This window comes from Tasmannia lanceolata, unplaced genomic scaffold, assembly GCF_043159265.1.
Source record: "Tasmannia lanceolata isolate RefF3 unplaced genomic scaffold, GAP_Taslan_0.1 ptg000005l, whole genome shotgun sequence".
In the NCBI taxonomy this organism is placed as follows: domain Eukaryota; kingdom Viridiplantae; phylum Streptophyta; class Magnoliopsida; order Canellales; family Winteraceae; genus Tasmannia; species Tasmannia lanceolata.
Genome location: NW_027518682.1, coordinates 3865041 through 3892063, shown reverse-complemented (window position 1 = coordinate 3892063; position 27023 = coordinate 3865041). Strand labels below are relative to the sequence as shown.

Below are 27023 nucleotides of genomic sequence, written 5' to 3'. Positions count from 1 at the left end.
CTTCATGTTTTGGATCATCAACTTTTTCGGCTACATTTCCATCCTTCAATTTCACACGACAATTCTTTTGTATATGCCCAAGTTGTCGATCTCACCCTTGAATCGACGTAACATAAGGAATATACTCTCTTTTCAACCCACGAATAATATGCCGCTTCATTCGTGCCTCCGAAATAGGCTCTTCCGAATCCAATAAAGAAATCTCCAAACAAAGATTCTTGATCTTCAAAAAGAATTGAGAAATAGAGAGACCACCTTGTGTAGTATTTGCCAACTCATTTTCCAACATTTGTAGACGAGCCATATTCTTCTTGTTGAGCAATCCATCAAGGGTAGTCCAAATCTCACTCGCCGATTTACACCCAATGATGTGCTCAAACAAGTCATGCGAAATAGACCGCTTCAAAAGAAATTCGGCCTTAGCATTCTTCATCCTCCACGCCTTCAACACATCGTCATTTTCTTGTGTATCTTCCGGAGCCACATTTGCATCTCCGCAAACAACATCACATAAATCTTCTCCCACAAGATAAGACTCCATACATGTTCTCCATATCTTGTAATTTGATTGATTTAGCAACTCAATGCCGAGTCCAATAACCCTTCCACTCATATCCATCTTCAAAGCACCGATTGAACTTCTTCACCAAGAAAATCTAGGCAAGCACCTACTACCACCCTTGTGGCTTTGATACCATATAGAGAAAGACGAATTTCTCACCACCGAAAAATCCTCTCCTCAAATAGTGAAACCTAAGTTAGTTTACACTAGCCCAAAATCAACAACCAAAGTAGAAGAAGAACACCCAAAAAAATGTGCTTCAATATATGATAGAAAGAACAACACTACAAGATAAAGAACAATAAAAAAGAAGCTTCAAGAGGAAAGCTTGCACACAAGAGAGCTTCAATGAAGCTTCAATGGAGGTCTAGGTAGTGGAGAATCTCTACCAAAGTGAAGTTAGTAAAGAGAAGATAGCATAGGTAAGTGGTAGTGTGTATGGGAAAGTTGTGTCTTAAATGCTTAGGGAAGTAGTCGGTTTGGAGTTCCAAGTAAAGGTTTGAATTTGAAATAGGAAGTAGTGGGAAAAGTTGTAGCAAACATGTGTGGCTCACACATGTGCAAGCTAGGCCAACAAAAGACCAAAATGCCCATGGACACAAAATACATATTTCTCCTCACTACATCACTCAAAATAAAAATAAAATAAAGCTACCCAAAAAATACACTTTAAAATTTAACACCTTCATCCGGAATTGACCTCCTCAACCTGCCACCTTTCTTACTGCCCATTTCTCCCTGCATCATATATCCACTGGTCTAGAGAACTCCACAACTTTTTTTATATACGTGTGAAACAACCAGTTACCCCAAAACCTTTAATTGTTAGAGTTGGGATTATTTAGTCTTTTATACGTCACTTGTGGCCCCCCTTTTTTGTGATTGGTTGTACACATTTGGCCATACATGTGACACATATGGACCCTCTTTTGGGTTGGTAGGTTTTCAACCTAGAACCTGCTGTGGGACAATAACTCTGATACCATGTGAAGCAACCAATTGCTCCAAAAGCTTAAGATGTTAGAGTTGGTGTTATTTAATCATTTATACTTCAACAATACCTCAGGAAAAGGGTCTTCTGCAACTGGTGGTACAGCTTCCATGATTCGTGATGGCAGCAGAGTGACAAGGCTTGCTTTGAATCTTCCAAGGCTTTCTCGAAGTCCAATACGTCCCCTTAGAATTACAAGGCTTGATCAGAACACCAACATCACCATTTAGATTCTTAACGGCCAGCTTAGAATTCCAACAAGTATGTGAGAAGACCCAAGATGTCCACTACTTGGCTTGTCTAAATTAATGTACTTGAAGAACTACCACACCCAGAGAGAAAAGAAGAAAAATAGGAACTCTTGTTAAGAAGGATACATATTTAATGGACACATGCATGATCTCCATGAATCACTCCCACCAATAATCCACCAATAAATCCGAATGCATTTTCAGTCAAACGAAGCTATGGAAGAAAGAAAGCAAAATCATTACAAACATTATCTCACATACTCTACTCATTAACATCCAAGAGGACACCATAAGAGATAAAACCAGTTGAATTTTCATTCAGATGGTAGATGCCTCACTTTGTAGTAAAAAGGAAAAAAAAATTTAAACAAAATAGAAGAATAATCTCTGTAACATGGAACTCATACCAATCAAACTCCATGGAGCCACAAAAAGACTACTAAAATTAGAAATAAAGACATGTATGGAGAGCTTTCAGGGAGCCCTTACCATGAATTGTAGAGGAAATCCCCTCCCCCCAAAATTATATAAGATTGCAACTTCTACTGATGTAAGATTTCCAGACCAAGTTCTTTCCTTTCTCAGTTCGTCTGTTTAAGTGCTCTCCCCCATACAATTCTACCAGTTCTCATACAGTAATGCCTGAATTACTTTACCCTTCCATGCGTAGTGAACATAAACCTCCCACACGAAGATGATCTTTTCATTGCAGTGGGACTCACAACACAATCCAGGACCCTGCTTCCATTATTACCCATGTTATGTTCTCCCCCTCATCGTTTCGTTGAAGATCCGGCACGAGCCCGAAAGCACTCATCCTCCTCTTGAAAGTCCTCTTCCATACTCATTTCCAACACATGTGAAATCAAAACCCGGCCTTGACACAAAGAATCCATCGAAATGGATCGTCTAATTGGTTGAATTCCATCATCTCTAATCTCAATTATACTATCTCTCTCCCCCAAACCTCCCAAATCTCGAAGGGCTCGAAAAGGGGACTTAGATTCAGCAACACCAATAGGCAGGCTAATTTCTTCTCCACGCATTGTTGAATCTTCATTGGCAACAACAGTGTTGTTCTCATGAGTAGGGAGACTTTCTGGCGCCGAAGGTAGCAATTGAATTGAGGAAGGACTAGTAGAGACGATACCCGCACGACAGAGAGGGCAATTCGAGTGAGATTTTAGCCACATATCAATACAAGGAAGGTGAAAAGCATGGCTGCACTTGGGTAGTAACCTTAGAGTCTCATCTTCTTGAAATTCATTGAGACAAACCGAGCAATCTGTTCCTTCCACCAATCCATCTCCCTTTCTGTACTTACAAACTGTGATTGACTTGATGAGGGTCTCATCCAAGCCAGTTGTGGCAATCTGCCACTGGTCTTGGCGCCGGGAAGAGCCACGACTCTCTTCGTTTTCTTCATTTGTGTCACTTTGCAATCTTCTTTGCAATGAGTCGAAATTGGCGCAGTACTTGGAAACGATGTAGTAGGCTATGAGAAGGAAAAGGCTTGCTAGAATGCCGATAATGGCGATCACTAGGGGGGAGAATTTCGTATTGGAGGGATCGTCGGTCTGAAATTCTAAGGGTGGGGGAGGAGGAAATATGATGTAGCACCATTGTGGGCAATATATGGTGCAGAAGCCTTGAGAACAATCCTTGGTACTTGCATATGGAGCCCATGTGTTCGGGTTTTGGAGGGAGGCCATGGCCAGTTGTTTGGGACTCACTAATCCTATTTACAGCTATAATATAATCACAATCATAGAAATTAAAGAAAAATGTGTGTGTGTTTGTGTGAGAGAGAGAGAGAGAGAGAGAGTTATACCTGAATAGTGTACTGGGATCAGATATTTGAGGTCAGACTATCATGAATTTCTGTGTAGATTCCCTAGTTCTCTATGTATCTTTTTATGAAGGGATGATTGGACCTAGAATTAACATTTTTTAATGGTTTTTAGGGTAGTGTGAGATGCAAAACTGGGGAGAAACATTGTAGTGCGTGGAGATACCTCTTTTGGATTTTTTAGAAGAGGAGCGGGAGATGACAACTGAGTGACTCAAACAAAGCAAGGGAGAAAAGGGGGACTTGGTTTTCTTTTTCTTGTTCTCTTTCTCTTTCTTCTTGGTTGGACAAGATGGAGATGATTGTTTGTTGACCAAGAACTGATCTTGAGTGACTTGGAAGATAAGAGGAGCTTTTCAATACAGTATTATTATTGCTTACGCTTATGTAGGTGCAGGCATCCGTTGAGGGAGCATCAATCTAACAAAGATTTCTGTCAAAGGGTGAAATGGCATAATTATTCCTTTCCTTCGTGTTAATGACAGCTGAGTAGCACACGGCATCAATACATTTCCGAAGTTACAGGGTCAAAATTGTCATTTTAGTGCTGGGTAAGATTCAATTTTCTTGAATGAGTTGATGACTTGTGTTAGGTAATATCCTTAAAAAGCTCTAGAGCGAAACGCATTAGGCTGGGCCCATTAAACCTGACCTGTACTAAGCGAGTCCCACCTAGTCCTATACCTAGGCAGGCCCTCATTTAGAGCTGTAACATTCCGCCTATTTAGAACTGTAAGCTATGGTGGCTTCTACTCTGACATTTTTTCCCGGTAGCCTTTTCCACAGGCCGCCCACTCCATGACTCAAACAAGGGACTCAATGAATGCTCTATTACCACATGTTAGGTACCTGACCAATACATACAGAGTTCATGGAATGCATTATGCTCGATCCTCTAAACTTGTATCATATGAGACCGAGTCCTACCTAGTCCTATACCGAGGCAGGCTCCCACTTAGGACCATAATGACTCCGTGTTAAGTTGTAAAATGTTCTAGTAAGAACTAATGCTCCTTTTGATTTTCCATGCCAAATGGGCCCAACTCTGAGCATCATCAGGCTGTCATTTGTTGCTCACCACATGTACTTCTCTAGATTTACTAAATTGGTGGTGAACGACAAATCTTAACCATCGATCATGGAGTTTAAATATTAATGGCCAATCTTCAATGAGAAAAGGCCCAAAACATCTCCTTTCTAAAAAACCAAATATGATAATCTAATTTCATCTAATCTAATCTAATCGCAACCGTTGTGGTCCTGTTATGGCCTGCCAGGTCAACATTCCTGATTATCATAGGCGTGTCAACTGTTATGTGACGCTCAGAGTGGGAGTTAGTAGCATTTTTCAAGGAGAAACTGGTTTTGTCACCTCTGTAATTAGGCATGCCAGCCATACCAACTTATCCAGAATTATTCAGGGTAGATCAAACATGGCAGACTGATATATATATATATATATATATGGTTGGAAATGCCTAATTTAAGGAGTGTGAAAACGTCAGGATGGAGTCATAGTTGTCATTTTGTAAAAAAGAGAAAGAATAATTCTCATGATTTTTGGAAAGGAAAAGCTATCTCGGCTAATGAGAATTTAGAACGAGAGATTCTCAGTCTCTACTACCAACCATCAACCACCCAAGAGACAGATGATCACTTTCTTTTTCTGATGGAAATGATATTGCCACACCCTATTTATTCTCATCTCCACATCTAAGCTTTATTTGTTTTTGAAGCCCCCTCTCTAGCTAGACAGTAAGACCGATCTTCTAACGTAATAAAAAGAGATTATGAGGATTCCACCACATGATCATCCCCCTTGGGAAGAGGCTTCCCTTTAACTATTTTATTTGAATCCTTTTCATTGGTTCACCTAGCTTAGTGAGAAACGTGACAAAGACAGACGTGGAAGTGACAGGAAAATGGCGTGTCATCGTCCTCTTTGTAATCATCCTCTTAAAATTTCTTTTTTCTTTCTTCTTTCCTTTCGTTTCTTGGACGTTTCTCACTGATTCAATTTACTCAAGTCTTTGTCGATGACTCGATGAGACCGCTATTCCCATGGTCCCACCACACCTTCCTTGCCTAATCACTCGACCTGTCGACCACCTACTTTGGGCCTCTCTCAATTTCCTTTCGTTTCTTGGACGTTTCTCACTGATTCAATTTACTTAAGTTTTTGTCGATGAGAACACTATTCCCATGGTCCCACCACACCTTCCTTGGCTAATAACTCGACCTGTCGACCACCTACTTTGGGCCTCTCTCAATGACCACGACGCCATTGCTAGCACTGGAAAACTACGAGAATGCCTCTGCATGTCGTGTAGAAAAGACACAGGCAACTCACTTGTAAAACTATTGGGGTGTTATCTATGGAAAAAGATTTACATGGTATCAACATGGTCTAAGCACGTAGGTGCAAGTAAACCAAATATAAAGGGGGTAAATGGATTCAATCGACCTATATTTTTGGTCACGACCCATTTAGATTCTTTAATGGTCGAAACCTTTTCAGAGTGTTTTTTGGATCTTACTTTAAGTCTGGATATGATCCATTTTGTTGGGGTTCCACGCAAAAGCAAATAGTCCCACATGGGATAAGTGGAATGGAAGTGGATGGGTTATAAGGGAATTGGCACCCTCTCTCTAACGGCTAGCTTTTAGGGGTGAGTTCCATGCGGTTAGATTCCCTACAAATGGTATCAGAGCTCAGGGCGTGGTTAACCCCAATTTGCCTTTGAGGGCGGGAATGCTCCTCGGAGAAGATCTTGAAAACCCTGGTGTAGTATCTCATGGTTCCCACATTCCCGCCGCGTGGAAGGGCGAGATAATCCACGTTGCTTCTGCGTGGAGGGAGAGATAGTTGGGTTTCCACACAAAAGCAAATAGTCCCACATCGGATAAGTGGAATGGATGGGGATGGGTTATAAGGGAATGGGCACGGGGCACCCTCCCTCTAACGGCTAGCTTTTAGGGGTGAATTCTACCTGGTTATTTTCCCTATTTCAAATCGGACTGTCCATGAAAGTGTCCTAGGTCCTAAATACGTTGTACAAATTTAGGGCTTAAGGTTAGGGAAGAGGGAAGAGACTCAATAGAGAGAAGAAAATTGTCATCAAACTAAAAGCATGAAAATAAATTTTTTTTGTGGTTTTGAGTAGGGTTTTTAATTGTTATGAAAATGCCCTCATGAATAGAATTATAGAAATAAATGAATGAAAATATGAAGGATATTTTAGTACGTTGATCTTCCTATACCACACCATCCATTTTAAACCTCTACCGATTGAAGAGTTAGGATCATCCTATGGAGATGATTTTTTCGACCAGGGCTTTAAGCTTGGGGCTCAACAAATGATCTGTTTGGACCATCCATCAGAGTATCCTTAGGTCCTACTTATGCTGTAAACATTTAAGGGCCCAAGGTAAGGGTATAGAAGAAAGAAATGCAAAGGCTTTTGATCAGGGGTTGGGTTTAGAGTCTGTGTCCAGGTTGGTGACGATCTATGACAATTCAACATCCCACAGAGGAAAAGATTCGGAGAGATCATTGTGGGACGAGAAAAAAGAAAAGCTATGGAATAAAGACGAGTCGGAAAAAGCACGCTCTACATCAACCCTCTCTTTTTTCCACACTGCTTATAGCCACTGAGAATGGATTCTACATCCAATTAATCTCTTTTGTGGCTTCATTAGTCTCCCCAGCACTAACACTTTTTCGGCCAAATATACTGGGCCACCCCTTCTTTTGGCCACTTACACCTCACGGATAATTGCAAGATCCACTAAAAAAAAGATAACCGGTGGAAGTGAGCAAAAGAATGGGTGGCAATCCTGTTTTTCTCTAGAGCGTAAAAACAAAGACAAGATAAGAGGAAAGGTCTACTTTTGAGTAGGGGTGGGGTGACCGAACCGTTGGGTTCATGTTAAATTATAAAAGATTATATAACGCCATCTCCAACACCTTAAAGCTTTTGGAGTAATTGGTTGTTTTCTCATGGTATCATCTCCAACACCTTAAAGCTTTTGGAGTAATTGGTTGTTTTCTCATGGTATCAGGTTTCAAAACTCCTAGGTATTAAAATCCACTTGTAATGGCCTACCCAAGAAGAGGAGCCGCATGTGCCATATGTAGACCAACCCTAAAAAGGTGGGGTACACGTGAGGGGTAGTGTTAAAGTATAAAAGATTAAATAACGCCATTTCCAAAAGCTTAGGCCCTGTTCGTTTGAGATTGTGGCAACTAACTGTGATTGATAGACCATTAATCACAATCGGCTGCCACAATCTCAAATGAACATGGCCTTAGCTTTTGGAGCAATTGATTGTTTTCACAATCCTGATTTAGGCTTGCGTCCGGTTAGGGATGGGAAAACCAACCCAATTTAATTTTGGCTGAGTTCGGCTTAACGCCTTGGCCTCCGTCCCCTTAATTTTATCAATTTTAAAATCTTAAAGCTTTGTTTTTTTCCCCAGTTTTAGCCCTGGGCCAACTGAACCCATTCCGATCCAACCTGACATAATCCGGCCCGATTTGGACAATTTGGTTGCGTTAGGGTTGAGAGATTTAATGGCTGATTGGGTTAAGGTTGACCCTCCTTGACCCTAGACTCATGTTAGGTCGAGTTAGTTTTGAGGTTGGCCTCAACCTGGTCCGAGTTCCACCACTACTTTTGAGAATAAAGTGGAAAGATGAAAAAAAGCATTGCATCCCAAGTAGGCAGTGCCGGCTCTTCGATTCTGTTCACATGGCTCTAAGCTTTTTATGATTCACAGGGAGTTGCCACTAAACCCAATTGGACAGTTTCTTTTAGTCATTAATTTGTTTAGTTTGGCCTGGCAAATTTGCTAAATTGGTTTCAAAAAAAATCGGCGGGACCCACACTGTTCGTTTTGGATTCTGAGAATCGATTGAGTCCAAAACTGATTATTGGGAATTAATTTGCTTCATCTGGGAAGAGTAAGATGCTTAATTTCGTAACCAAGGACAAAATTATTAGAGATGATGAATTGGTAATGAGAAATGGAAGGCACTATACTCCAACCTGCTCTGATTTTGAAGTATCCCTCACGATAAGGAGGGATACTTGTACAGGATCCTCAACTCATTGGAGATGAGTGGGGCCATTTTGTGTAGTTCTCTTATAAGGACTTCTAACCACCACTTTAAAAAAATATTATTTATGTAAATGTTTTGCTGTTTCCCCAACATTTCTTTGGTTTTTATTTTCCAGATTTTTTATGTATGACATCAAGGCTTCAAATTCCTAATTAGGCCAACATAATGTACCTACTTTCTTCTATTTTTTATAGTTTTGCCAATTCCTTTGGTTGGCGAGGACAGTTGAGGATACACGAGTCTCTACTCTGTAGAACCCATCAAACTCTACTCTGTAGAACCCATCAAACACGCCCACGAAAAAACTAAAGTTGGAGCACCTATCTAGCTCCACAACTTAGAGGGTTAGATTCAATACTACGGGGAGATTTTTGGAACACTGCCTATCTACTGCAGAGACTACTAAAAAGATTTTTGGAACACTGCCTATCATTTAGAACATCCAAAAAAGTGGGTCCCATTTTACTATTTGGCGTCGATGTATTTTGATAAGGACATGAAAGAGAATAGGAGAAGAGGAATGTAAAAGTTAAGGGCGCCCAGTTGGATCCACAGTGTAGACTTGAAGGTTAACATGGTTTTAAATTTTCGAAGTTACCCATACATTTTTGAAGGTCGGATCCTCTCTCTCTCTCTCTCTCCTACAAACAAACAGAAAGACTCCTAAAAATTCCCTTGTCTTCCTTCACTAATTGGTGACACTGTTGGAAGTCAATATACGGGAAATTAGAGATGTTGAATTGACAAATTACCTGTTGAAGCCTTTGATTATGAAAGTTCCACCCATCATTAGCTTCATAGTAGATGCTAAAACGAGCTTGAGCAACGAAAGAAGTGAGCTCTGTATCATCCACCATTGGCTGGTTTAGAGAGTAGTCTGGGAGTACTGCACAAGTTAGAACCTAAATGTGTAGTACGCACGAAGTACTTGTTTGATGATGAGTGAAATTAGTTCTCTAAGAAAACAAGAAATGCCAAAGACAACAAAAAACAAGAACACGGCACACGTACTTTCTAACGAGGAACAGACAGGTGATTTCCCATGCTTCTTAGGTGGAAGTAGAACATAAGAGGTACAGCCAGAAAAATATAGATGCCTGGAATGGGAAGCGAGTTCCATTAACAATTCCCAGATCACCGATATATATGTATGAGAAGAGAAAAAAAAATGAAAAATGGCTAACTTCAATTCCAAGATCACCATTACGGGCATTGAAAAAAAGAACAGAGAAAAGCAATGTTTCTAAATTTATCTTAACTTGTTTCTCTGTGTTCTACCAAAATGTTCATTGATGAAACTTAGATAAGAGCACCTCCATTCAATTTAGACAAGAATATGAGCTGTTAGACAGGAAAAAAACCAGATTACCTGAAATGCTGGCCTGCCCTTACTTTATATTATCAACTTAAAATTAGATTCTTATATGAGGTTTCATATATAAGTATGAGCAATTTTTAAACAACTTCAGAATGTATATCCATATTGAATCAAAATATACTATCATACAAAAATTTAAATGACTTAAGAAAACAGAGAAATAGTTTGTGACCCCTGCATTGCTAAATAACTTGCTCTTGTCACATACGTGGATGGTAGTCTATGCACATCTTTTGCTCCAACAGTTATTGGCAACTAAGAAACTCTATAATGTACCAGAGCCTTTTGTGAAGTAAAACGAGACTGTAAGGAATTAAAATATGTGGTGTCATGTGAGTTATTCTTTGTTTATTTATTTTAAATCAGTACACTGTTTAAACTGTATTTTAGATGTGATTGGTAAGTTAGGGTTTTAATACTGGGTTACAGGTAGCACCAGTCAATGTTTTGTAGTCAAGTGTGCTTGTTGATTCTCGTTCAAGAACCCAAACAACATATAGAATCTGTTCGTCATTCAAGATACCAAGTTCCAGTGTTATTTTATATAAAATGGGAAATCTGGAAGTAAGAAAGAGAAACATAAGCTCATGAAAACAGCATGCTTTAGGATGTTTGTTTGCCAGTAGAGTGATTGATATAAATGAAAACTAGCAATGGACAGAGTAAATTCTTCTTTTTTCTGTTTTAGTCAGGGTAGGTGCACCAAGTACATCCTTATAAGGATTGCTTTACCAACACCTAAAAAAGGGAATAAAGTGCAATTCTCAATTACCCAAGAGTACAAGCTCATAGGATTTTGCAGTCATCCTCCTACTATAAGCTTAAATGGCAAGTGATTTCTTCCGGGGGAAATGATTCCATCCACTAATAATATCTTACTTCCCACTTACATAAACTAGACCATGCAAGAAGAGAAGGATAAATTGCCAACAAAGGTCTTGCTGGTTCCTCAAGCAGACTCTGTGCATCAACTTGTTGAGGATGAAGGGGCCAAAGGCGGCTTTTGGGATTTGTCTCTTGTGGGAATTTTGGTTATACGAATTGCTATCGTCATTACAAAACTTGTGAACTACCACTACGAGGTGGACCAGGCAGTGAACCTTTAGTTAGCCTAAGGAAGCAAGCGAAGCATCAATCGGCATTGTTGTTAGGTCACCCTCATCAGCCAAACAGGCAAGCAAAAGCAGGTAAGACAGTTACTCTAAGCTGATTTGCCCTTTTTCTGATTGAATTTGTACAGAAGTAAGAATTTCAAATGGACACAAGTTTTGGAATGTCCTTATGGTCCTAAAGCATAACACATGGATGGCCCACTTTTCAGGCTTTCCATAGTACAGCAAAGCAGAAACCACAAACATGTGCTAATAAAATGCAATGTTGCACACAATTTTTTCATAAGGGATTGCAACAAAAATAAGAAATAACTAATGCCGCAAAGAACACTGACCAATGGGAAACTGGTTGCTAAAAATTACACGAGCTTGAAAAAATAATGGCAACAGATGTAAAATATACAGAACCTGGAGAATTTCCTCCTTGGTTTCGCCCTATATGGAAACCAATATATGTATCAGATCCGGACATGATAAAATGCTTATGTTTGTCATCACTTTACTCAGGAAACCTGGAGATCAAGAAGGGCAACCAACTCTTCCACCTATGTTTCCTCTTGCCCTTCATTACTGCCCGCCTCTTTTAACTCACTTCCAGATTCATCAATATTCTTGTGACTTATTTTCAAACGAACTGGTCTGCCCATCAATTCCTGCAGCAGCCAGATCACTCAGATCAGGTCATTTCTCAATCATTACATGATATTTTATTAGGAGAAATTATATGATGAAAGGCCATATAAACACGTAAAGGTGGTATGGCAGAAGTACCAGCTTGATATTTGATCCAACAGCAGCTACTCGAAAAGTGAGCTGCTGTTAGATCAAATATCAAGGATGGGATGATGGTTACGTGTTTATATGGCCCTTCCATTTCTAATTTCTCATTTTATTAGAACTAGAAGGAAAACAAGATAAATGAGATCAAGAGATAAAAGCCAGGGACAAATCCAACGTGAAAGCAATAATACAGAAGTCAAAGTGAGCAACATAACATCCTTTTACGTGAAAAATACAAGGAGCAAACCCGTATATCTCACTGAATCAAAAAAAATCCTAAACTCTAGGTGAAACATTTCTTCCCTCAGTAATTTATTTCCAAATTGTGAAGATAATGTTAAGTGATATCCTAAAGAAGAAGAGCAAAACATTGATGGAAAAAAAGTTCATGAACAAGATCATAATTCCCAAAGATAATATGGTAGAAAAAGCGGGTTGACACAGATCTAAAAGTAGGCCTGAAGGTGTCCGAGACATCATGCTAGTATCAATAGTGGGCCCCAAAGAACTTTCCCCTTCACAAAAATTTGCAAGCTAGGTCATCATGATTTATGGAGATCTTTAGTAATTTTTATTTGATTTTTGGGCAAAGTTGAATTAGGTTTAGTGGGTCATATGTAATGAAAAACTTAAATAGTGTTTTTTAGATAACATGTAAGACTTTCCCTATTAGGCTTTTTAAGGTTGATATGAGGAATGAAATTGATCTTATACTAATTCTTCTGATAAAAATAGCGGTTTAAGGTGTTTTTGACGCCGGATGGGCATGCGATTGATAACAACGATGATGATCCGATAAAAAAATAACAAAAGATAATTGTGGTGCTCAAAAGCTAACCCACGTTGGAGGGAAACTGATGTAGGACAATACCTAGAATAGGGAAGATCCTACACTCCTAATGGGATAAAAGGTTTAGGAAATATTTAGGGCTAACATGGAATACTAGAAAACACTTAAAAGACTAACCTAGGGCTGAATTAACACGTGATTATTTTACGGGCAGTAGCAAAACGGGGTCAAATTAGCTTAATTTAGGCCAAAAGGGCGTTTTGGTAATTTCTGCAAATCTGGAAATTGGTTTAATACTGCTGTCCAAATCTTAGGTTAGGGTTTAGAAGGTAAAAGAAAGCTTAATCTAGGGCTTAGGCTCTGATTTGGTGGTAGGCTTAGGCTACGGGTCTTTTAAAAGGGTTTTCGGGCTTGAAAAGGGTGAAAATTGCAATAAGGCTCAAAAGGTATTTAAAGCTATGGTTCTTTGGTGTTTAGGCTGAGGTTTAATCATAAAAACAATCCTTCAAAGTCTCGAAACGAGATCTTGAAGAACGAGAGAGATCTATGGATTTTTGGTTTTTGTATTTTAGGGTTCAAGAACAAAGAAAAAAAGAAAATTTGATTTACTAACCTTCTTTGTGCTGATTTGATTGAAGAAATAGAAGATAATAGAGGACAAGAGATGAGAGAAGATGGTTCCAAACCACCAAGAGGAGAAGAGAAGAGGAAGTCCAAGCCACAATAGCTCTCACAAAAGAAAATCTCAATTTTATTCAACATTCAAAGTCTCTTACATTGCTTTCATAAGATGTATTTATAAGAAAAAGAAACCTTAGAAGATAACATCAAGTAAAAACTAATCTTAACCACTCATCTAATCTAAAGGAAAGCTAAATAAAGATAAAAACTTCCCAAAAATAGTAATCCCGTATTTGACTTATACCCCTTCCTAAAAAGGGTCATAACTTGCTCAAAATACATCCAAATCATGTGATCTAGGGCTCGTTAGATAGGGAATCGAAACACCTTTCTAAAGACACCAAAAACACTTCAAACGGATGAGATTTGATGCCTAAAAAGTAGCCTACAAATAAAATGACGAAAATAATAGTTAAAATATAAAAAACTTGCTCAACGCCAACGACTGGAACAATCTTTATGATTTTCATCCGCATTATTCTCTCCTGCTTGAAAAAGAACTCATCCTCGAGTTCTAGTTCGCCTGGATCAAATATGTAAACAATCCGCCGAATCAGTGTAAGTCGTAATCTGTCAGAGTCTCGAATGCTGTAACATGATCGTGGGAACTGTAAGAACCGTCTGAAATGCCGACGGAGTGAGATGGAAGAAATCGCCCCTGAAAAATTATAAGAACACAAACGACTGCGGAGAAGTAATCTGGCTGGAAAGATAGCAACGTACTCCTCCTGGATAGGCAGGATCGGCATGACAGCTCTGTGCAGTATTAATCCATGACCATCCTCTAAAATATCAACATCCGCTGGAATCGCAACAGGCTCAGTGAAATCGGCAACAAAAGCATCTACTATAACTGTATCTGGCTCAGTAATGGCAGACTGACAAACCTCCTGAAAATCATCATGTTCACTGATATCGTCAGTCTCAACCTCCGCAATCATCTCGATCGGAGCATCGACTATAGAGTCAATACTGTCATTGTGCTCATGTACTATAGAATCGGTATCCTCAATCATAATGCTCATCATGGCCTCGATGTCTGCAATTCTGCAATAGGCTCAAATACAGTATACCAAGCAACTCTGTCATCAGTGGAGCACTCTTCACCAAGAACATTCGACCCATCACTAGCATCAACTGCGTCTGGCATTTCGTGGGAGTGGGTAACATTGGTTGTGGGCTTATAGCTCTCGACCGTGGTAACATTGAATAACGTCGGTTGGTAACATCGATACCATGGAATCTCATGGCTAACGGTTTGTAGCTTTCGAAGGCGGGCTTCACGGTCTCGATTGCAGGCTTCACGATGCTCTCTACTAAGGTGTATCTCTTCGCGACCGTCTCTAATAAGTTGGGCCAACTCCTCATTTAATATTTGGTTACCGAATGTCATTGTGTGGTAATCCTTACCACTCCTTGTGGGCATGCAAAGGAAAACTAGACACTAATCTTGAGACTAACACCCTAAAAGGTTTCCTACGACTAACTCTAGGCTTTGATACCAAGTTGATGCAGGACAATACCTAATTTAGGGAAAATCCTACACTCCTAATGAGATTAAGGCTTTAGGACAATTTAGGGCTTACGTGGAAAATTAAAAGAACACTTAACAACTTACCTAGGGCTGAATTAACACATGATTATTTTACGGGCAGTAGCAAAACGGGATCAAATTAGCTCAATTTAGGCCAAAAGGGCGTTTTGGTAATTTCTGCAAATCTGGAAATTGGTTTAATACTGCTCTCCAAATCTTAAGTTAAGGTTTAGAAGGTAAAAGAAAGCTTAATCTAGGGTTTAGGCTCTGATTTGGTGGTAGGTTTAGGCCACGGGTCTTTTAAAAGGGTTTTCGGGCTTGAAAAGGGTAAAAATTGCAATAAGGCTCAAAAGGGATTTAAAGCTATGGTTCTTTAGTGTTTAGGCAGAGGTTTAATCATAAAAACAATCCTTCAAAGTCTCGAAACAAGATCTTGAAGAACGAGAGAGATCTATGGATTTTTGGTTTTTGTATTTTAGGGTTCAAGAACAAAGAAAAAAAGAAAATTTGATTTACTAATCTTCTTTGTGCTGATTTGATTGAAGAAATAGAAGATAATAGAGGAGAGGAGATGAGAGAAGATGGTTCCAAACCACCAAGAGGAGAAGAGAAGAAGAAGTCCAAGCCACAATAGCTCTCACAAAAGAAAATCTCAATTTAATTCAACATTCAAAGTCTCTTACATTACTTTCATAAGATGTATTTATAAGAAAAAGAAACCCTAGAAAATAACATAAAGTAAAAACTAATCTTAACAACTCATCTAATCTAAAGAAAAGCTAAATAAAGATAAAAAACTTACCAAAAATAGTAATCCCGTATTTGACCTATACTCCTTCCTAAAAAGGGTCATAACTTGCTCAAAACACATCAAAATCATGTGATCTTGGGCTCGTTAGATAGGTAATAGAAAAATCATTCTAAAGACACCAAAAACACTTCAAACGGATGAGATTTGATGCCTAAAGAGTAGCCTACAAATAAAATGACGAAAATAATAGTTAAAATATAAAAAACTTGCTCAACGCCAACGACTGGAACAATCTTTATGATTTTCATCCGCATTAGAAACTCCAAGAAGGAAGTGTAAAATAAAACATTTCTCTAAAAGAAAAGAACACTTTTCATTCAATGTTTAATTATCAAAACCAATCTCCATTACAATTAGTACCTTCCTTCTTATAGTCCTTGCACAAGAAGTAATAAATAAAAAGAAATAGGCAACAAGACCTTGACTAAAGTAATTGCTAATGTAGAATAAGCCTTGACTAAAGTGATACCTAATATAGAGCCCTATGTAAAGAAGTAGTAGCTATTATAGAATATCTAAAAACAAGAAATAAATAACAATAAAAGAAACATTCTAAAGAAAGGACGTGTGGATTTCTTAGAATGGAGCTATTCTTGTGAAAAGATTCCTAGACATAAAATCTTAGATATTCTTGGACATTTGAGGTTGCCAAAAATGCTAGGATTAGAAACTTGCTAAATCTGCTTAGAAACTTTTTTAAAATTGAAACCTTAGCAAGAATCGACGAGGACTGTTGATCTGCCAAGATACTCCTGCATCAGTTCTGGCCTACATATGATATTTTCATGTCCTTATCATGAGGTTAATGAGTAGTTGCGAGTTTTTCCTTTTGCGTTCTGAATTTTACCTTTCTTCGATCATGTTATGATCAGATCTATTGTCGTTTTATCTCTCTTTACATTGTCTGTGAGAATTTTTCTACTTTGGGTAGATCATAGTAGATTTACAAACATCAAATATTCAATAGGATGTAAAACAAATCTTGACTATTTTTTTTGTTTTTTGAATGGTACTAAAAAAAATAAAAAAATCTTGACTATTAATGCTTCTTGATGACTGAATAACATTATATAGGATACATGTGAATGTGTAAAGACAATAATACTCTTGAATATATAACATTCTAACAGGCCTCAATCTTTAAAACATAGCCTTTATGAAAACATTAGCAACTTGATCATGAATTTAAATTTATATAGGAATTAACTCACCATTGTCAACCCTCTCTTGCACAAAGTGGTGATCAATTTTGTGTTCTGTGCTACCATAAAATCATAAAATATTGGATTCAGGAACAACTTGATTTGCATTTTAATTAGGGAAGTGATATTTACGCCCCTTTTGATCACCAGGGACACCCAGCACCAGTGTATCAATGAGCAAAGGGGGGCTATTGTACTTGACGTCAGAAGAATCCAGTGGGTTTGATCGCCATGTACACTGACGCTGGGTGTCCCTGGTGATCAAAAGGGGCGTAAATATCACTTCCCTTTAATTATTACGATTAAGAACACAAGAATAAAGCGGTAGCATTAACCCTTTCACTAGATGTTGCAATCCTGACAACTCACTAGTGGCAAAAAGGCATAGGACTGTATAGTCAGCTTCAATGCTTGAGCTTGCCAAAAATCATGTGAACGTGCAAATGCATTGAGGTTTCTCGCTTTCATTACAGGGAATGATCAACATGAGTTCTTCTTTTTCTTCCTTTCGCTTAATACGAGCTCTTCTTCCTTCTCCATGTTTCCACCTCTCCAAAGCTCATTGCATTTTCATTAATTTCCAAATGCAACTCATTGGCAAGCTTGTTTTTTTTTTATGGGTAAGCTGGGGTTTGGCGGGGACCCCTACCGGTTTATTTGATAAAGAGAAAGATGATACAATAATAGCACAAAGCCATCCCTATCTCAGAACATTTGAGAGAGGGAGAACAAAGGCTCAGAATGATGTAGGACCGGGAGAGAAATAGAAGAAAGAGGAAAGAAGAGAAGAAGATAAGAGAAGGAGAAGAATAGAAGTTTGGCCTACTATCTGCATCACAGAACATATGAACGACGAGCACCAAGCCTAAGAGATCTAAATGCTCAATACTTGTGAGTTATATAATCAGCTAATTTGGAAGGGGTATATTGGGCTCTTTGTGAGCGTCTGGCCAATTTTTCCAGTTAACTTCCTGTCGTGATTCATTTTGTTCCTCAAGTTCTAAATTCTCTTCTTCACTACCCTCTTGCTCAATTTGGATCAGGTGGACTAGATGACATTCATCCGCCCAAGATACTTTATTTCTTCTAGCTTCTTTGCGACCTTTATTATTTGTTAACTAATCTAATCAAGCTCAACAAAAGAGTATCTCGAACACATGATGCCAATAAAACTAAAGCAAAAACTGAACGAGGGAAAATTGAATTTTGAATCACCTTCCCATCCAATGCAGAAACAGTAGCTTCTGCTTCCTCCTTTGTGGCAAAGGAAGCAAATCCATACCCTGCTGATCTCCCTGTAGGGTTTTCAAAAACTACCCTGCACGACACTGGGTTAAAGCTGGCTGCAATGAACTCTCTGAGATTATTAGACCTCACCTTCCATGCAAGATTTGAAACATAAATCTTATGGCGTGTTTCCACAACCATGGCACTCGGAGGAGGGGGAGGAGAAGGTTTCTTCATACTCTTCGCGAATTCAACCCTAATAGTCCTCCCCTTTAATTCCTGCAATTAAAAAATTCTAATTCAATGAAAACCCACTTATCTGAAAATCGTGAAAACAAACAAAGAAGGCTTCAATACAAGTCTCATAATCTTTCCCTCCAGTTCTAAAACACTCAAACCCTAACTGAAAAATAACTCATTTCAGGAAAACGCCAATAAATAGTGAAAACATAGAAATGAGATTAAATTTCCTCTCTCCCAATTCCTACAGAAGAAAACCCCTAATTTCAGCATAAACCCAGTTCAGGAAAATTACCAAAATGAGCAATTAATAAACAAAGAAGGGAGCTGATATATTCGCCCTTTTTTCCGTGGCCATACCCATTTAGCGAGGGACCGATTCAAGCCTCTCTCTTTCTCTCTCACGTTCTCTCGCTCCTTAAAAAACTTACCAAAGAATTGAATTGAAACAAGATATACATCCTTTACGTTTTTTTCCCTTTCTAAGATGAATTTATCTTTTAAGCAGTACAATGAAAATTCCAAGCAGCAGCAGCAACAAGAATTGAAAAATATGCAAATGAACAATGAAGAGTATTATGACACAAAATGCTGCTACCTTCCTAATTCCCCCCCACATCAATGCGGTTTGAGAATGGTATTGAGATTGAGAGCAGTGTTTTTATATGCACTCTCGCTCTTGTATCATCAAACCGTCACCCATTAATACAACAGCAACATTATTTGATTCCAAATTCAGAGCGATCTCTCTCCCAGAGAGAAAATTGCAGGATACAATTTGTGGCAGTTTCCTTAAAACCATAGAAGGTATGTGAAACTCATGAATTAGATGAATAAAGCATCATGCCCTTTGGATACTACAAGTCCTTAGTTGAATTCAAAATTCAAATCCTATCTCTAATTGATTTATAAACCTGAAGTATGCACCCTGATTTGGTGATTTCTCCTAAGGATTTGCGTAGAAGCTGTCATGCTTCCTTATCTAAGTGAAATAATGTTGGATTGGCAGAGACTTAAAGCCTCTATAACTATAATTCTTTTTTTAAATTCAGGATCTCAACTGTCCTCAAGATTCTTTAAAATTCCTAATGGCCTAAATTAGGAATACCCTTATATTCCTTCTAATTCCAAATATGGTTGGGGTGTTCATTAGAGATAGAGATTTTCACCACATTTTAGAAGATGGGGCGGCCTAGGGTGAAAATTTGGGGGCGAATATATCAGCTCCCATAAAGAAATATAATTCAGCCCTAATATATTCAATACAAGTTCATTTCAATAAATAAACCAAAAACAGAGAAAAATTCAAGAAATAAAGAAGTAAAAGAAGTAAAATTCTGCTTACGAAGGAACTGAATTTTTCAATGGCCGCGCGTGCATCTTCCTCGGACGCCATTGTGATGAAGGCGAAGCCCCTGCTTTTGCCATTTTTTTGCTTTATGATCTAAAGTTCAGTAGAAAAAGAAGAACCCAGTATTTCATTCATAAATTCAAATACAGAACCCTCAAAAGAAGAGAGAGAGAGAGAGAGAGAGAGAGAGAGAGAGAGAGAGAGAGACCTCCACATCTTTGACAGTTCCGCACTCGCCAAAAAGATTGTTGATATCAGGGGCGGTGAAATCCCAGGGAAGATTCACGACGTAGAGCTTTCGTTTATTTTCATCTTGATTTTCTTGCTGATTTTCCTCGACCGTGATTTCTTCTACTGTAGAGAATAGCTGAAAACGGAGGTCTTTACTTGAAACGCTTGAGACAGGTCGAGGAGAGAAAGGGAAATGGAGAGAAAGTGGAGGGGTAGAAAAGGAAATGTGAAGTTTTACTGAGGGATAAGGTTTGAGGGAGAAGAGAAAGGTTGGGAAGAGAGACGCTCCTGCCAGTGCCATTGGGGGACGATAACAAGACAAAGCTCTATCTTTCCATAACCAGACATGGATAAATACTGATTTGCCCCTTGAACTTCCGTGCGTCACCCCAAATCAGTGTAATCTCAGCCCTTCACCGAAAAATTGAATGGGCGTACATTAAACAGCGTTTCTTAAGTAGATATTCTTATATGGGCAATGATAAATTCGCAACCTCTGTAGGATAATTCCCACAACTTTAAACGAGGATATGTGGCAGATCAGATTATATGCTTTTTTAACGTGAAAGGGGCGCGAAATATCCTACAGTGGGTGCGAATGTATCATCACCCTTCTCTTATATTTTACATCATTGAATTTTTGTAATAAGTATTAGAAAAAAAATTAAAAAGAAGCCGGCGGGCGAGGTTTCTAAGCTATAGCTCAGCCTAAGCAAGCCACTATAAACACTCCATCTCCATACTGTTTGACTTGTCCAACCCATTCACTTCATAGAATCTCACATAAATAGGGTGTTCCTGATAAACCATCTCCGTACAATCTTCCTAACCACTCGACGTGTAGAATGTGAATTATCGGCATATGTCAGTGCATGGTCTGAGCAATAACATATAAGAGATTGTAAATTTAAGAAGTGTATGTTAATGATTAAAGCCTCAAATGTGACAAAATTAATGAACAAGATAATATAATTATACGATGGAATTATTCATGAACAACTTATCTGAGATTTTTATCCACGTGATTAATACATATGGATACAATAAGTGAGAAAACTTGAATAGAGAGAAATGATGAATGGTGAATTGAAAGAATGGGTTCGAAATTCTTAAATTTTATGAGCCACCTGCAATTAAATTTGGAAAGAGATGACGTTAGATAGCTGGTTACCCACCCGCGTGAGGGCCGATAAAATAGAGGTGGATTTATCAGATTCCTACAATTAAATTTGGGGAGTGATAAATCGACTCCCCAAATTGATGAATCGACTCCCCATGTGTCTTTCTCTCTCCTCTAGGTTAGAGAGAGAAAGAAGAGAGAGATAGACACATGAGGAGTCGATTTATCCATTAGGGGAGTCGATTTATCACTGCCCTTAAATTTGGAATAATTAAAAACAAAAATGAGCTTAATACTTTGAAGTAAGGATAATGTGATAATTTTAAAAAATAATGGTAAGGAGTGAACGGAAGTAGACTTCAGGTAAATTTTGGGTATTATTTTTCATAATCCTAACCTTTTGGATAATATATGATACTTAATAATTAATTAAGAGTACTTTACAAATTAAAGACTTCTTGTCAAAATTCCAAAAATAATTTTAAGGGAATTGCTAGAGTCCATTGCAAAAGGCATTTCGCGGCCGGCCCAATGTTAGACCAGCCACTAGCTTTTGTCTCCATTCATGAGGTGGCTGGTTTGACATGCGACAGACCATTTGTGAAATGCCTTTTCCGATGTACCCAAGCAAATCCCTAATTTTAAAGTGAAGTCATTAAACCATGGGGAGTACACTCTTAGGCCACGTGACAAGAGTAAATCTAGGTTCCTCTGCTTTTGTCACTCTCAGCCTTCCCATGTCATGAAGGACAAGCCTAAGATCCTAATCAGAGAGTATAAGTGAAATGACTGTTTCTCACATGAGCTATCGAAGTCTGCGTTTGTCCTTAACAAGAATTAGAAGGGTAAAACAAACTCATTTGCCCAAAAGGATACTCTGTATTGTATCCTCTCAGGGCAAGTTTGGCTACCCTGAGTATTTTTTTCATGATAAATATGTTAAAAATGAGAAAACTAGTCCCTGGGTGAAAAGAAGTGGCTAAGAATCATGAACCTGATGTTTTAGCAACTTCTTACGCTCATCTCAATTGTGGCCTCTCAAACCTCTCTCCTCCTGCAGTCATATTAACGTGGGGATGGTCGAAACATAGATCTGGACCGTCTACAAATGAGCAGTTAAAACAGAAGATTATCAGAATCATCCGTTCGAAGTGATTCTCGTATGATGATCTCATTCGTGGTGGGTCAAACTTGATCATGGATCCCACGGTCCTCATCTTTCATAGCAAGTAATATATGTAAAATCATCCTTCTCAACATAAGAGTATCTGCAAATTAAAAAGTAAACAAAGAACAGTCTCAGTCTCCCAGATATCATTAAGATGTAGGACATGATATCCCTTTGGAAAAGCTGATCTGAAGATTTTGGACTTGGTATCTAGCAACACCAAATCACTTTCACCATCAATGGTAAAAAGACATATTTTTGGTCCTACAACGGGCATAGGAATGTGTGTATGTGAGGCTTAATGGCTCCAAGGGCTAGGATCATCCGATCTAGGTATTCTCAACCACATTCGGCCGGACTTATGATCAACGAATCTGATCATGTATATGGGGCAGAAATGAGGCCCAATAAGTGTCTTTTAGGAAGGAGCATAACACTGACTTTCTTTTTATCAATTCCTTTAAATAATGCATATGGTACATCAATCCCTCCGTAAAATTGCTTTACTAGACATTAATGGACCCCACGCCAGCCCAAAAAGGTGTAGTGGGGAGCAAATTAGCGCCATCAAGCTGTTCTTTTACCCCCACTCTAAAGCAATCACATATACCATTATGCTCTTTACTATCTTTCCCTAGTGCAAACAAAATCCCCTTAGCTTACTGAATTGTTCCTACCAAGATGCCTCTGAGCAACAATGTCATCGGAGCTATCAATTTCGTCGCCATGCTCCTCTCGATTCCGGTCATCGGTGCCGGAATCTGGCTCGCATCAGAGCCGGACAACTCATGTATGAAGCTCCTACAATGGCCTGTGATCATCATAGGCATCTTGATCTTGGTTGTAGCACTAGCAGGATTCGTGGGAGCTTTCTGGAGAATCACATGGTTCCTCTTCTTCTACCTAGTTGCTATGCTCATTCTCATAATACTACTCGCAAGCTTGGTGGTTTTCATCTACATGGTCACCAACAAGGGCTCTGGTCACCTTGCTCCCAGTAGGACTTACTTAGAATATCGCCTAGACGACTATTCGGGATGGCTACGTAGAAGGGTACAGAGTTCTTACAAGTGGGATCGGATCAGAAATTGTCTCAGCTCAACTAGTACGTGTGCAGAGTTGAATCAAACTTATCGCTTCGCGCAAGATTTCTTCAATGCTCGAATTAGCCCCATACAGGTAAATATAAACATAGTTCTCATAATTTTTTAAAAATATTTTCAGTTAAGATCAATCACATGTAGGGCGTGCAACTTTGCAAGTTAACTACCGTATTTTGAGTTGCATCCAATTCATATTTTTTAGCAAAAGCTCAACTTGAACCATCCGAAGTTGCACAGGTTTGGTAAACAATCTACTCTATAAGAAACATAATTCACCACAAAAAAAAAAAGAGGATTTTTAAGGGGCCTAGTTGGCTGTTTGGATGTAGAGAGGAAAAAAAAATCAGAATTCCCCCATGAATAATGAATTTTTCAGTATTTGGTAAACTCTTTTCCACCGAGTTCGTCCAAAATCGAAAATTTTCCCTGTTTTTCAAGGACAACTCAAACCCACTAGGCCCTGGAATTTTATTTTCCATATAATATTAATTTCATAGAAATTATTAGTTTCCATAATTTTTTTCCCTAGATCCGAAACCCACTAATTAAGCTTACCTCATATGCTTAAAAAACAAATGTCCTAAGGAAACCCAATTCCCTTTGATATATTAGGTTTTCTATATCTTCATTGTAGAGATTTTTTCTAGGGTAGAGGAAACCCATTGACAGTATAGCAAACATATTTCCCATCACAAGATGTGACACACTTTTCCTTTTCCTTTTTTACTTTTCTCTTTTTTCAGTCAGGATGTTGCAAGCCACCTACACTATGTGGGTTCACCTTTGTGAATCCAACGTACTGGATTAGCCCGATTGACACGGCGATCGACATGGATTGTCTACTGTGGAGCAACGAGCAGACTCAGCTATGCTACGGTTGTGATTCGTGCAAAGCGGGGTTGCTCGCAAATCTGAAGAGAGAATGGAGAAGAGCAGATCTGATCTTAGTATTCACACTCGTTGCACTCATTTGTGTCTACCTAATAGGGTGTTGTGCTTTCAGAAATGCCAAGACAGAAGAGCTGTTTCGTAAATACAAGCAAGGTTATGTGTAACCAAAACTGATAGGTTAATGTATCGTGGGTATTGTGAATGGCATTTGGGTTATTTTTGCGTTACTTCATTTCCTTGTCTTCTCTATAAATTTGCAGTGTTTGATTAGAAAGCTAAACATGAAAACGTGATTTACGGAGCACCGAAAGTTGACAGCTTTCTACTTTGACAAAGAAGGGATGGCGTGGGGGCGTGTAAAGTTAGAATCATTTGACAAAATAAAAACAGAAAAAGAAAGAAAAATGAACTAATCATCTGCTCTCCCATCATTTGATAATGCTACTCCTGTCTTTATGTTAAACTTTTGAAATTAGTTGTAAGACAAAGTAAGGAGTGCGATTATCAAAACAAGGGAGTGTAGAAATCATCTCCCTTGTAGAAAATTTAAATATTTTTATATTAAACTGCGGATGTGATACTCCATGAAGATGAGGCACATCCAACTTTCTCTCACCATGTTATCTTATGTTCATCACTTAAAGTGGTAGTTAGCAAAATGTGATCCGACGGTCAAAAAGGGCCGACGGGAAAATTTTACTCTTCAAATGGTATTGGTTAGAAAATACGTAGTAAAAAAACGGTGAAATAGACCAAAGCAAAAAAATATTCATTTATTATATTCAATATATTTAAATATATTCTAACTAGACAGTAATGAGGGAGGTTCACCAAGGAATAAGGATGGTTGAGAAAGATTACTGCTTAGATAAAGTAAAAGTGGAAGGTGATTCAGTAAATGTGATGAAGAGGTTAGAGGGTAGAGCATCTCATCCATTATAGTATGACGGGTGGATTGATGAAATATTCGACTGGGAGGGAGGATCTAATATTTCATATCATCATATAAGGAGATTGTCAAACTTGGAGACCGATAGCCTAGCAAGGGATGGTTGCTCAAGGTCGGCTTTGGAAGTATTCGATTTCCTTCCCCCTTGATGGATTTTCTTGGAGTGTTTTTGTGATTTGTTCTTTTATTGCATCGATCTTCTCGATGGTCGGATATTTCCCATGTTTCTTTTCCCTAAAAGAAAATTCTTTGCCATTCAAAAAAAAGAAAAGTTGAAGGTTGGCCCAAAAATTGCGTCTAATATGTATAGAACATGTTTTAAATATATCCCTGTATTCGTCTGAGGGCACTACTAGACCATTACCTGAGGATTTGGTGTTTAGTGAATTGAGTTTGAGCCAACGGATGGCCTTGGAGTATCCATTCGAGGATGAGGAGAATAGAAAAGGGTTTTTTTCCCTGGGTGGAGATAAAGCCTCCGGTCCCGGTGGTTTCTGTCTGGCATTCTTTCAGTCTTGTTTGGAGTACATGAAAGGGGACATTATTAGATTTTTTGAAGAATTCTATGAGGGTTTGGTGTTGGACAAAGGGACTGGAGCAACATTTATTACCCTTTTCTCGAAAATTGCTGGTGCATCTAAAATATCTGAATACGCCCTATAAGCTTAGTTGGATGCTTGTACAAAGTGCTGGAAAAAGTGTCAGCGGAGCGAATAAAGGTGGTACTTCCATATATTATATCTGATTGCCAGAGTGCTTTTGTTACCGAAAGGCAGATTTTAGATTGTTCTCTTGTAGCCAATGAGGCTATAGATTCATATGAGAAGCTTGGCATGGGAGGAATATTGTGCAAGCGGGATATGGAAAAGTCTTATGATATGGTGGAATTGGGTTGCTTGGATTACTAGCTTGGTAGAATGGGGTTTGGTAGTAGATGGAGAGGTTGGGTTAGGGGTTGTGTCTCGTCGGCTTAGTTCTCAGTTCTGATTAATGGGTCCCCAAAAGGATTCTTTAAATCTTCCCGTGGTCTTAGGCAGGGGGATCCATTATCCCCTTTTTTGTTTCTTTTGGTGGCCAAAACTCTTAGTAGGTTGATGTCCAAAGGGGTTGGGTTGAGTTTATTTAATGGATTCAATATTGGAAGTAAGAAGGTAGTGGTGTCTCATCTTCAATTTGCCGATGATACTCTTTTGTTTTGCGAGCCAGATAGGAGTCAAGTGTTGAATTTGAAATCCACTTTGAGATGTTACGAGCTAAACCGGATAGAGATCCAATTTCCACAACTCTAGAATGTATGCTGTAAACATTCCGCAAGGTGATGTTATTAGATTGACAAAAATTCTGGGATGTAAGTTGGATCATTTACCGTCCTCATATTTGGGTCTTCCGTTGGGGGTTAGTATACCTAATAAATTTTTATGGGAACCAATATATTGTTGAAAGAACTGAAAGGAGGTTAGACATGTGGAAAAGGATCTGGTTTCTAGAGGGGTAAGGCTTGTGTTGGTCAAGGCGGTGTTGGCCAATATCCCCATTTATTTTTTGTCCATGTTCAAGTGCCCAATTAGTGTAGCATTGAGGATTGAACAAATTCAACGAAGATTTTTATGGGGAGGAAATGATGAGAAGAAGGGTACTCCGTTAGTGAGTTGGAATAAAGTTTGCCTTCCCATTAAAAAT

General features: G+C 38.7%; 3 protein-coding genes and 1 pseudogene across 7 annotated transcripts; 1 reads left to right on the top strand and 3 right to left on the bottom strand.

The window, feature by feature from the left end:
* Positions 1 to 91: 91 nt before the first annotated feature.
* LOC143876934 (uncharacterized) lies at positions 92 to 619 on the bottom strand. The gene has a single exon (XM_077378614.1). The coding sequence runs from the start codon at positions 617 to 619 to the stop codon at positions 92 to 94; it is 528 nt and encodes a 175-aa protein (XP_077234729.1).
* Positions 620 to 2099: 1480 nt separating this feature from the next.
* LOC143877128 (E3 ubiquitin-protein ligase Os04g0590900-like) lies at positions 2100 to 4134 on the bottom strand (annotated as a pseudogene). Its single transcript, XR_013250563.1, has 2 exons — positions 3636 to 4134; positions 2100 to 3542 (listed from the first exon to the last, which is right to left on the bottom strand). The product of XR_013250563.1 is annotated as an E3 ubiquitin-protein ligase Os04g0590900-like (transcript).
* A 5198-nt stretch (positions 4135 to 9332) lies between these two features.
* Positions 9333 to 20530, bottom strand: LOC143877127 (28 kDa ribonucleoprotein, chloroplastic-like). Of its 4 annotated transcripts, none has more exons than XM_077378980.1 (7): positions 20090 to 20530; positions 19876 to 19974; positions 18279 to 18569; positions 17073 to 17117; positions 11674 to 11918; positions 9787 to 9872; positions 9333 to 9661 (listed from the first exon to the last, which is right to left on the bottom strand). In XM_077378980.1, the coding sequence occupies exons 1-5, from the start codon at positions 20411 to 20413 to the stop codon at positions 11811 to 11813; spliced, it is 867 nt and encodes a 288-aa protein (XP_077235095.1). In that variant the 5' UTR covers positions 20414 to 20530; the 3' UTR covers positions 9333 to 9661; positions 9787 to 9872; positions 11674 to 11810. The 4 variants fall into 4 exon arrangements, with proteins under 4 accessions (XP_077235095.1, XP_077235097.1, XP_077235098.1 ...); XM_077378982.1 differs by having other exon boundaries at positions 9333 to 9652; XM_077378983.1 differs by lacking the exon at positions 17073 to 17117 and having other exon boundaries at positions 20090 to 20516.
* A 2428-nt stretch (positions 20531 to 22958) lies between these two features.
* On the top strand, positions 22959 to 24621 carry LOC143876492 (protein TORNADO 2-like). The gene is made up of 2 exons (XM_077378195.1): positions 22959 to 23579; positions 24247 to 24621. The coding sequence occupies exons 1-2, from the start codon at positions 23082 to 23084 to the stop codon at positions 24556 to 24558; spliced, it is 810 nt and encodes a 269-aa protein (XP_077234310.1). The 5' UTR covers positions 22959 to 23081; the 3' UTR covers positions 24559 to 24621.
* Positions 24622 to 27023: the final 2402 nt, after the last annotated feature.